Source organism: Triturus cristatus, chromosome 12, assembly GCF_964204655.1.
Source record: "Triturus cristatus chromosome 12, aTriCri1.1, whole genome shotgun sequence".
NCBI classification, from domain to species: domain Eukaryota; kingdom Metazoa; phylum Chordata; class Amphibia; order Caudata; family Salamandridae; genus Triturus; species Triturus cristatus.
Window position 1 is genome coordinate 247,416,578 of NC_140595.1, and position 12,557 is coordinate 247,429,134.

The following is a 12,557-nucleotide window of genomic DNA, read 5'->3' on the forward strand; positions in this document are numbered from 1 at the left end:
CTTCGGTCTGAGGCAAATAATTAAATAGAATAGAATATTGCCTTTCTACCAGCTTCACTCCCTACCACTCTCCCCTTTCTTCCTTTCGTTGTTTTATTCTCTTCTTTATTCTTATTTCCCTCTTGGCTTCTCACACACAAGGCCTATTCAGAGTCAAGTGCCATTCTATTTTACTGTGTGGTGTCCAAAATCTCTTCTCTTCTGTTGGTTCCTCTACTTGGGCTTTGCGTGTAAATAGAGTCTGTGTTCTGTAATTAGAGTTTATAGACCTTGTATATACATGTCCTAAAGGGAATGGCAAATCCTGATTGTCTTCTCCTTATATCTTCTACACGACTTTACCACTACTCTTCTTTCATAAGTGGCTTGTGATTTTACTCTCGATTATATAGATTAGATTATCATCGTTATCATGTGTTTTTTAAATCATAATAAGGCCAGAGCAACAACCGTATGTTCTTCATTATGATATGCACTGCGTTTACATGGTACCAATGTGATAGAAGGGACAGCGAGATTTGGCAATAGGGAAGCACTTAGGGCTGGTGCATCATCAGCGAGAGGTCACACTACCCTTGGTCTAGTCCTATATCATTCTCTATACCAACTCTCATATGCCCTTTCTCATTTGGATGATGTGGTGGATAGCAGTATGTGTGTTACTGTCCAAGTTCAAACTTTATAGAGACAATCGGTGCAGTAAAAGCAATCTGAAGCCACCTTAGAAGAAACGGATTAGGGGACACTCCAGTCTTGTATTTGAAAATTACCACCTAGCAGTCTCACCTACAAACTGAAGAGGAGTGGAGTGACATTGCTCAGCAGCTTGTCGATTATTACTCTGCTGAGCTAGACTACCAGAAATACAGCCCCCCTAAATGCTAGCAGGCCCTGCGGGTAATGCATTGACTCTATGGAGGCTGCACAACGCGATGATACTCTTTCAAGCAGCCTGACAGCCTGATTTCAGCTTCTTCGGAGGCAGATCCCAAAGTTTACTAGTTCTAGCGTCTATTGCTCAAAGTATGCGAGTGGGAAGGAGTCAGTATGTTTGTAAAGGTACGGGGTCTGCCTGACATTTGTCTTATGCAAGCATACTTTTTCTCCTTCCTTTACTTTTGTACCTTGGTAGATTATGCCCTATAGTAAACGATGTTTGAGACGTTCAGAAGGATTTTTGTAAAATACTTTGAAACCATTTGATGGCTCAGTAAAACGAAGAAGTAAGCTTGCGTTTGGCCTGAAAGAGTGCTTTCTGAACTGCGTTTCAGACCTTATATAGATGATAGTAATCCGAAGACATTCTACACATGAATGCTTCTTTGAAGGATAATAAAGTCAAAGTTGCTTTGAAAATATATCAAAAACATGAATTCTTGTCTGAGAATTCAAGTGTCAGGTATGAAGAACAGATTTATTTCACCTGTCCAGCTGATGACACAAGAACGGCGTCACTATACTCTACTATGCATTAGAAAGTGACTCCATTCTCCGGTGGCAGAGTTGTGACCTGAATCTAGAGGTCCAGGATAGATGCATGGTACCAGATTTGACACTGGGAGATTATTGACTTTACCTCATGTTGCACTGCTAAGGCCACGGTCTGAGCATGAACATCAATTCACCTAATTACCAGGGGTAGCCGACGTTACATCACGTGCCAATTAAAGTTGAATTTCGCTCACAAACACATGGTTACACGTGCACTCATATTCAAACGTAAACACACTCTCTCTCTCACACGCAAACACCACTCACCAGCAAGCATGAACACAAAATACATTTAAAAATATTGTTTTTTACTGACCTCAGCTCCCAGGGAAGGTCATTCCAGCTAATAGCACTCAATGTTTTATTACACTAATAGCGAATAATAAAACATTATTCACTTTTAGTATAATATTTAAAAATGAGGCGGAATAAACAGAGTGAAGCCCCAACCGACGTCGATCAGGAGGAGCGGGCACTGTGGTCCTGGCACTGATTTTTCCACATGCAAAAACAACAATTGATGGACAGAATGCAGAACAATGTCATACATTCACCCCAGTACAGAGATCTGGGCCTAAATCCATCGTTTTTTTGCTCACCATGCCATTCCAGTTTGAACCCAGCCATATGCAAATCAGTCTTGACCCTGTGCCTCATGGGAACAGTCCAGCCCGAACTGCCAAGCCAGGTCTTCCCTGGACTGGAAACAAGCATCCTAGGACCGGTTTCGGGGTTTCACCCCTCTTCAGCCAGGATAGCTTGATTCCAGTGGCATGGAGAGCACGGGACTCACGTCTGAGCATACCCGTCCCACTCGGGGTGACAAATGCAAAAACAACAATTGATTTTTCCACCTCTGAGGCCAGCAGTCGCAAAGGCAGTGCCAGGGGTCACAATTGTCAAGCCAGGGGTCGCAGCTGTGACCCCTGGAGACCCCTTAATGACGTCCATGTGTCTGAGTGGTCTTCTTTTCTGCTTTGTTTCTTATGTATTTTGCTTTTTTCTTTTGAAAGCATTTGCATTTGGCAGCATTGGCATTTTTTTGTTTCATATATTGTGAACTTGACCCAAGGGCTTTAGAGCCCTTTGCATGCGCACCAGATTACTTCACATGTGGTCAGATTTTTATCTTTTTTAGGCAGGGGGCAATAAGTGATCTGCCCAGAAGCAGAGGTTGTTCAGTGGACGCTGGGACTCCAACCTGGATCCCGGGTTCCAAAGTCAACAGCTCAGGCCATAGGCTACATATCTATTTTTCTCTAATTAATGTGTCTGTAAGAAAGGTCTATCTTTATAAAATATTTCATCCCCACGTGTGTATGTTGCTATAAACTCGTATTGCTGCCTAAGACCCAGTCGTTGTCTGGCAGTCCTTTTCCACCACTGTTCCTTCCCCTTGTGTCTCTAATTAAGTCTCTCTCTCTTTCCCTCTCCATCTTCTCCCCCTTTTCTCGTGACATTTCACCATTTCCATCCATGAATGGCTATCTTTAATTGCTTCTCTGTTTGATGCCCATGTAGGTGAAAGCTTTGCTGACATGGACATCGGAAATAATAGCACTGTGACAGAGTTTTTCTTAGTGGGATTCCCTGCTCTTCACAACTACAGCACCCTTCTGTTCCTCCTTCTGTTCATCACCTATGTTCTGACCCTTACTGGAAATGTGGTCATTTTTTTAGTCATCAAGTTAGATGTTCGGCTTCACAACCCTATGCATTTCTTTGTCAGTGTTCTGTCCTTCCTGGAAATCTGGTACACTGCTGTCACCATTCCCAAAATGCTAGTCAACCTTTTGGTCAGTAGGAAAACCATCTCCTTCAATGGCTGCCTGTTGCAAACATACTTCTTCCATTCTCTTGGGGCTTCAGAGTGTTATCTCCTAACAGTGATGTCCTTCGACCGTTACTTTGCCATCTGCAGTCCCCTTCGCTACAAATCCATCATGACCTCCAAGCTTTGCCTTCAACTAGCCATGGGTTGTTGGGCGTGTGGCTTTATGTGTCCTGTGACTGAAGTAATTCTGATTTCACGTTTGCCTTTCTGTGGGCCAAATATAATCCCGCACATCTTTTGTGACTTCCCTCCTCTACTGAGTTTGGCCTGCACTGACACTTCAATTAATGTCCTGGTAGACTTTGCCATAAACTCCTTCATCATCCTGGTAACCTTCCTCTTCATCATGCTATCCTACTTTAAGATCATCATCACCATCATGAAAATAAAGACCTCCAAGGGGCGTCGCAAGGCTTTTTCAACTTGTGTTGCTCATCTGACTGTTGTCCTTGCTTTTTTCACCTGCATTGTCTTCATGTATGTGAGACTGACCAAGAGCTACTCTCTCTACTATGACCGGCTTCTCGCTGTGATCTACTCTGTATTCACTCCATTGTTGAACCCACTCATATATAGTCTTAGGACCCAAGAGATCAGGGATGCAATAAGACGGACATTTCAAAAGTTACGGATGTAGATACTGGGCATCCATCTCTCTTCCTCCACTGTGCAGAATGAGTATAATCATCATCTTACAAGTGAAGTCTTCAACAACAACCAACTAACAGAAACATGGTCACAATTTGTTGAATGAAATCGAAATAAGCTCTTAAAACAAGGGTCTGACAGAGCATTAAATGTATTATGTAAATGATTCAATGAATGGAGTTGAAAAATAAAGGAATGGGGTATGAGCAGAAAAAGGCCTTTGGCCTTGCTAACTTACTAAAATATTTTTGTTCAACCGACAATTGAATATATATACATATGTGTTCACAATAATAATACAAGATGAATACACTTTATATGAATAAATCATGGTTTGAAGTGGATTATATGTGAACTAAGGTTACACATTAATTTTTTTTAAAACCTTAAACATTTTTATGCACACGTTACATAATTAATTTTTTTCTAATCTCTGGTGAATGCACTGCATTAAATGCATTTAGAAAATCCCCTTACAATCTAAAGTCATAGAAGATTAATATAAGCAATCAAGATAATCCTGCAAAAGAAAATGTTACAACACACACAGAGATACATCAAGCCAAACAATGAATACACTGTATGCACCATATCTCATTCTTATTATTTTGTTACGCAATATATAAGGCTAAAGGTAAAAAATATATGGTTTGGCAATCGTATAAGAGTTGAGTCAAAACGAAGCTACTCCAATTCCCCCTCTGATGGCATATCAAGCCATCACAGATAATCTCTAGATCTTATCTGATTAAGATTTTATCAGATGTACCATTCGAAACATTGTGTTTTTGATTGCATTATGCCTGAGCTCTTCTAGAGTTTTCATGTCATTATAGTAATTAATATGTTTCTTCTCCACTTCTACGTCCAGTCTCTTTCTTTTCACTACATTCTTTATCTTCATTCATTGGTATACCTTAAAGGATACAGTACAACTATTGCCCAATGGGCAATAATCACAACGTTTTTCAAGATAGCATTCTCTATTCCACTTCCCACATTTCCAAATCAATTGCCTATTGTCTTGAATCCATTTCCAATGGCTTCCCACACACCTGTCACTGTCAGGCCACTCAAATATCTCTGTAAATCAGTAATATTTTGAATATACTGGGGAAACTTGTGGCACTCGCCCCTGTACCCCCTGACAGAGGTGGTTTCCCCATAGAACATTTGAAACCTTTCCTCTTTGACCATTTGTTTTCCCACCTATTTAAGGTCCTTCAAATCTGAATACTCCATCAATTCTCGAATTTTTATTTTCAACCCTTTTACTTTGATGTTCTCTAAATACTGATCGGAAAAAGAGAGTCAATGATTCTTTTGCAAAGCCTTCGTCCTTTCCAAATCTATTTAATATTTCTGGGCTGTGTCTGTCAGTTTGTCATAAGCTTGTCTTGCTCACCAAGTAACATCGTTACACATGAACAGGAGTTCGCCCTGCTGCAAAGCATCTGTTTGGGCTATTTTAAGACTGTTGCTAATCAACTCATCCAACTTGAATTTTAGTTTTACCACATCCACTAAATTTAGCTTTAATGTGGACCCGTTTGTCCCCTGACTCATCTCAGTAATTTCACTCCCCTTTGAAGTCCCAATTTAAGTTTTCAACTAGTTCTCCAACTCTTGGACACTAAAGCTTGGTTGTCCTTCAGGAGCTTTCGAAAGTGTACTAGTACTGTGTGCATTTAAAAGTGGCTCTGAAAGGATTGTATCTGTGCTTGGCAAACACTGAAAGTTCTTAAAAGGACCAAACTCAATACGATTGGCTGATGAGTCTGCACTTGTACCACAAGGAGAACTCCCATTAATTTGAATTAACGGAACAAATCCTCCGGTTCCTGATTTTGAAGGAATATTCGCTGAAACTGATGAATCAGCTGAAGAGGTCAAATTTGGATCCACATTTCCCACTGAATTTGGATTATATATGGGAACCACTGGGGCAATAGTAACCGGCACCGTAAGGGCATCTGGGGCATTCAAACCTGCAGAGGTCCCTTCCACCAGATTTTGATTCACATTTGCAGAGGTGACTCAACCCTATTTGGGTCCACATTTCCTTGGGCCCTAGCTATTTCAGAAATCCCACTTGTATTCACCCCCCCCATTCATCATTTGAGGTTCATTATACGGGGGTGGGTGTTCAGACAATAGTACATCTAGAGACTATCACCGGAATCACTGTCACTATTCTGAAGCCCTCTACCCTGATTTGTTCCTCTTTTCCTTCTTTCTTTCACTGTCCCACTCTCTTCACAGGTTAATTAGGGGCATAACTTTTTTTTTTTAATTTATTTATTTTTTATAAATTTTATTGTGCAGAGAAAAAGGGTACAAGCACGGGCCTACAACCTCCTGGGCCGGCCGCTAGTATTCAGAAATGATCAAGCAGTTCAAAAGCCATGACTGGCCCACAGGGGCTCCGCTAAATTACAGGAGATCAGACTGCACATAAGGGACGTCAGGATACACCCTTTTTACATAAATATCAACAAAAGTAAAGAAAAACAAAAAGCAAGGCGAAAAACATTGAAAAGGCGTCTAACCACAGCAGAGGAACTCCACACCCGACCACCCTAGGGTGGTCAATAAAAAGGGGGTCTGAGAGGGAGGGGGGGGCCACGGGAAAACCAAATCTATACACAGATGAACAAATTAAGCAAGGAACCCTCAAGGATCAGGGGGACAAGGCAACCTCAGACGTATCCACCAGGGGGGGAGAACAGATAGTCCCTCGATACACATTCCACTGACCCCAGATTCTACCCCACGCCCCCGGTTTACCACGAGCCACATACACCGTCTTCTCCCTGAACATGCACCAGTCCATGTTCTCCTTCCATACGGACACGGTGGGAGGCCGTTGGGAACCCCAAAGCTGCGCAATATCTCTCTTTGCGATCATGTTCCCAAGGGCCGCCCACCGAGCCTGGGCCGCATTATAGTCATTGGGCTCCCACACATTCAGAACACATCGGCGCACCTCCGGCAGCAGAGCGACCCCAGTCACCCGTTTCATAACATCATGCACCTGGCGCCAATATTCCGCCACCTCGCGGCACTCCCAGAGGATGTGGAGAAAGGTGGCACTGAGCCCGCAGCCACGCTTACAGAGCCCGTCATCAGAAAACCCCATCGAGACCAAACGGGGACCCGTCACATAGACACGATGAAGAATCTTAAGCTGGACCAGACGGAGACGGGCCGGGATGGCAACCTCCTTAGGGGATGACAGCGCAGACTGCCAGTCCTCGTCGTCCAGCTCAACCCCATCTCCCGTCCATGCCTCCCGAAGACGCACCAAGAGATCGGCCCGATTATTTATTCGTTTTTTATAAATCAAAGAGATAGTACTGTCGGGGACGTGTCCGTCGAGTATACGGTCCTCGAGAGGCGAAGAGACAGGGACCGTGGTCCCCTCCCCAAAGACCGAGAGTAGGGCGTGCCGAACCTGGGCATAGCGGAAGAACTCCCTTTCACTAAGCTCGTACTCGCTCTGAAGCGCCGCGAAGGATTTAACCGCGCCTTTAACCCATAGGTCCCCCACTCTGCTAATGCCGATCGTATCCCAGTGCTCAAAGCCTTTCGTTGTCCAGAGGCTTCCCAAGCGCTCTGAGGCGAATAAAGGAGTAGCACACGTTAAACGCTCACTCCAGCCCACCGCTACATTCGCCGCCTTCCACACACGTACCGCAATCCTAGTAGGGCACGTGAGGGTCCTTCCGGCAGATTGAGAGTAAAGCGCTCTGTTATAGTTGCCGCCGGGAAGCAGGAATTTATCCATCTCATATGCCGGGTTCGAACCAGGAGCGTACGTAGCATGGTTAATGGCAGACAGCTGGGAGGCCCAATAGTACCTTCTAATGTCAGGAAGCGCGATGCCCCCGTCATACCAGGGAAGAGTCAGCTTTGCCAAAGCGATACGCGCACGACCGTCCCAAACCAGTCTCCTCTGCAAACTCTCCACTTCCCTAAAGTAGGCCGCCGGAATGATATCGAAGGAGTTCTGGAGTGCGTAAAGAAATCTGGGAAGGGACATCATTTTAAACAGTGCTGCGCGACCAAGTGGAGACAAGGGCAACTTACACCACCGAGCCGTATCCACCCTCAAACGCCGGAGGGGAGACAGGAGATTCTGCTCGTAGCGGACCGCCGGATCCAACGAAACGTACACCCCCAAGTATTTAAAGCCGGATTGAGATGTTTGGATCGGAAGCCGAGACGGCAAGAGAGGAAGGCCACCGGAGATAGGATACAAGCAAGATTTGGACCAGTTAATTATCAAACCCGAATTTCTCCCGAAGGAAGTAAGGACATCAAAAAGTACATTGAGCGACTTCCGCGGCGAGGTGAGGTACAAAAGAATATCATCCGCGTACAACGAGACCCGATCCTCGGAGCCCGGGGCCCACCGGATCCCTCTGATCGAGGGCTCCCAGCGGAGCCAGGCAGCGAGCGGTTCCAAGGCGAGAGCAAAGAGCAGAGGGGACAACGGGCACCCCTGCCTAGTACCCCTCCCGAGAGCGAAGGGCCGAGAAACCCGCCCATTGACAACAACCTGAGCCATTGGTCCAGCATAGAGGAGCTTCACCCAACTAATAAATCCCTCCCCAAAGCCAAACTTCGCCAAGACGGCCCAAAGGAATGGCCACTCGATGGTATCAAAGGCCATCGTGGCGTCTAAGGAAACCAATATGGCCGGTTCAGAGAAGTACTCCGCCCTATCGAGGACGCCATGTAGACGCCGCAAGTTGAGAGCGGTATTACGATGAGGGATAAAGCCGCATTGATCCGGATGTATCAAATCACATATAACTTTCAGCAAGCGATTAGCGAGCACCTTGGCAAGGATTTTCGGTTCGGCATTTAGTAGGGAAATAGGCCTATATGAGGCACAGCGGTCTCGTGGCTTACCGTCCTTGGGGATCACAACTATAGTAGCCAGACGCTGGTCGTCGGGAAGGGAACCCCGCTCGAGCGACTCCAGAAACATACGACGGAGGAAGGGCGCGATTTTATCCGGGCGTAGTTTATACAGTTCAATCGTCAGTCCGTTGGGGCCCATAGCCTTACCCGAGCGAAGGGAACTGTTAGACCTGGCACCATTGGCGTGGGTCACCCTTCCATTTTTGTCTGTGCCTCAATGTGTTTTGTGTTGGTGTTAGCTGCTCAGGGCACTGTGCCACTGCCATCCAGTGCCACAGTGCAAGTGCTCCCTATGGTAAAATGTATTATGTGAATTGACTTCCACGTTTGGCATATTTGGTTTACTATCAGTCCCTAGTAGAGTGCACCAGGGGTGCCCAGGGCTTGTATATCCAAATGCTGCTAGTGGGCTTGCAGCACTGATTGTGCCACCCACCGAAGCAGCGGGGTAAAATGTGTCCAGGATCTGCCACTGCAGAACCTGCGCGCGGTCCGGTACCGTCGCGCTGACCGAGCAAGTGTCCCCACTTGCCAGTCCCTAAACCTTCCCTTAACCTCATGTTAGTCACCCCTCTGGTAGGCCTAAGCGCAGGGTGCATTGTAGGCATAAGGTAGGACATGCCCTGGTGTGTGTGGCATGTCTTAATAGTGAATTACAGCCATTTTCGTTTTTCACTATTGAAGGCTACCTGCTCTCCATAGGCCAGAATGGGCTGCTGGGATCGCGACACGCTGTGACCCCAGTGGACTCAGAGAGCATGGTAGAAAGTCATGTTTAGTATGCCTGAACTCGGGATAATAAAATACATCTTTTAGTAAAGGTTATTCTAATATCCTGGGTTTGCAAATGCTGCTTTTAGAAAGTTAGCCTTTGCGTGCCTGACCATCTCAGTCCGCCTCTGCCGTGGGTGTGTGTTCTGCCTAGCAACAGTCCAGGAGACAGGTTGGCTGCCAGGTGGTGGGTAGAGAGATTACACCAGGATGGGTTGGAGGAGTACACCCTGACTCTTGAATAGACCTGTGCTCTGCCACCACAAAGCCGGCGCCGCCCCCTGTGGAGCGGCTGATGTCTCTGCCCTGCTGCTGAAAGGAACAAGCCGAGTCACCACAACAGAGTGCTCCAAAACTGGACTGAGCCAGGCCCAGGCCCCCTGGCGCTAAAGAACTAAAGAATCCCTGTATAAAAGTAGGAGCCTGGCTCCTAAGAAATCAGATCCAGATTGAACCACGAAGGAACTCTGCCCGACTAGAAGGACCTGGAAGAAGCTGAAGGAGGAGTAACTTTCCCTGACCTGAGGGACTGGCCTGCAGTAGGTGCCTTGCTGAGGAAGGAGAGGAAAAGACTGAAAGAGACTTTGCACTTTGTTTTCAACTATCTCCAAGGGCTTGGAAGAAGAGCTTGCCCCCTGAACTGAACCCCAGGACCAGTGGGTTCACCGTGTCTCCGCTCGTCTGAGAACTCGAGCCGTGTGCTTTCTCCCGCCGGAGTGCTCTGCGCACCTTGCCACCCCTCCTAGGGCCGTGACACCCAGAAGCCTGGCTGCCTCCCCTCGCCGAGAGCCCCGCTCTACCTGATTCGCTCTGGACCCATCGAGGCTGGCCGCCCCGCTTCCCTGTCACCTGCCTGCCACTGGAGCGTGCCTGGTGCCCTCTCGCCCTCCCGCCGGATTTCTAATTGGGAAGTGAAATCAAGCCTCGGACGGCCGCCCGTACGTCGTAACGTATCCGGCCGCCCCGCTTCACCTCCCAGCCTGAGTCTGACCGTGCCGCCCTTCGCAGTGACCTCCCGCACAGTCCGTGTCGGAGGCCCTGGGCCGCACCTGTCTACCGAGAGCCGCCCGCTGAATTCTTGATCCGGAGACCCACGAGGTGCAGAACCTGCATCTCCCCCGAAAACTCGTCCAAGCACATCGCACGTTCCCAGGTACAGTGAACTCTCTATCGGACTCGGGGTCCGCAACGTTCTGATTTCCCCGTATCACTGTACCCCGGGTGCACTGCGCATCATCGTGACTGGACCGACTCAACCGAGATCTGTGAAGCGCTCGTGATCGAATAAGTTACCAAAGAAAAGAACAGTGCCTACTTATCATCTTGTGGCTTCCATTTCGCAACCGTTATTGATGGTCTTGTACATGCCTGCGTAACCAAGAATCTTTTATATAAAGCATCTGTATTTTTGATACAACTTACGCCTGGTGTCCGTTTGTGGGGGATCGTTGTGGTTTACTGTGTGTGATCATAAATGCTTAACTGACTAGCGCCCTGAAGTTTAGCCCTGACTGCTCGCGCCGCACTACCTATAGGGTGAGCAGGGGTTGTTCTGAGGGGGTAATTCTCTCGCCCTGAATAGAAGAAGGGACCATTGCTTGTCACAAGTACCTACCTGTGCCAACCGGAGGTTCCCCATTCTAACATTGGTGGCAGCGGTGGGATTTCGAATTTGCATTTATGATTTACATACAGTGAATTATTGATCACCACATAGAGCAGACCTATAACGCAGCCACAGATTGATTGACAGTTGTTGCTAAAGAAGAATCTCCACCTTAAGAAACCATGCCTAGCTCAGTCAATGGAGGCGGAGCGTCCTCTGTATTCTCTGGAGTGGATGACATCGATTGGGAGTCCGAGGCACTGAGGAAGTGCACAAATGATGTCCTGAAAGGATATCTCTCCAAGTACAGTATTAAGCAAAGCGGACTAACAACCAAGGATCAGTACGTGAAGGCGCTGAGAGCCTGGCACGAATCAAAGTTTCCAGAGAATGCCCGAGAGGTGATACCCCCAGAAGGTGTTTTTGAGCCTAGCAGAGGCCTGTCGCCCGAGGAGATGGCCGACAGGAGTGCTGCACGAGCACATGAGGTGGAGATGGTAAAACTGCAAATGGAGATGGAAAGGCAAAAACTGGCCATGGAGCATGAGGTAAAAATGAGGGAGTTGGATCTCAAGGCCAGGAGTTTAGACAACTCACCCTCTGGTGGCAGCAATTCAACAGAGTCAAGGGTGCACATTCCTAAAGATGTAGTCAAAGAATATTATAAGCAGGATGATATTGGGCAGTGGTTCAGGGCCTATGAAGTAGCCATGTCCTCCCACCGGGTCCCTGAGAAGGATTGGGGAGCGGGGTTGTGGGGAAGGTTCCTGAGTGAGGGGCGGGACACACTGCTAGACCTCCCCTCTGATGTCCACACATCCTATCCACACATGAAGGAGGCTCTTATGACCAGGTATGGGTTAACTCCTGAATTGTACAGGCAGAGGTTTAGGGATTGCACCAAGAAACCTGGTACCACTTATGTAGAATATGTGACCTTTTTTTGCAGAGCGCTGGATGGTTGGGTGAAGGGTAGCAAAGTGAATGATTACCAAGGGCTGTTTGATTTAATTGCATGGGAGCACTTGTCGGATAATTGTTTTCCTGAGCTACGCCAGCACCTGATCGATAGCAAGCTGTCCAACCCGAGGAAGCTTGCTGAGGAGGCGGACCGCTGGATCAGCACCAGGGTCCACAAGGGTCCCGTGGGAGGTCCCGCCAAAGGTGTTCAGAGTCCCCAGCAGAAGAGTGGGGGGGACAAGGGTAAACAGAGGGAGTTCTACAGAGGGCCCCAAAGTAATTCCCAAGGGAACCAAGGGAAAGGTTCTCAGCCACCCC

At 47.2% G+C, this 12,557-nt stretch overlaps 1 protein-coding gene across 1 annotated transcript; it reads left to right on the plus strand.

Annotated features, from left to right (window-relative positions):
* The first annotated feature begins 3,029 nt into the window (after nt 1-3,029).
* On the plus strand, nt 3,030-3,962 carry LOC146775805 (olfactory receptor 6N2-like). The gene has a single exon (XM_085637056.1). It carries the CDS (start codon nt 3,030-3,032, stop codon nt 3,960-3,962), a length of 933 nt encoding a protein of 310 aa, XP_085493182.1.
* Nucleotides 3,963-12,557: the final 8,595 nt, after the last annotated feature.

Bases quoted from the DNA above. Each gene is read 5' to 3' on its own strand.
- LOC146775805 (XM_085637056.1), top strand. From the start codon at position 3,030: ATGGACATCGGAAATAATAGCACTGTGACAGAGTTTTTCTTAGTGGGA.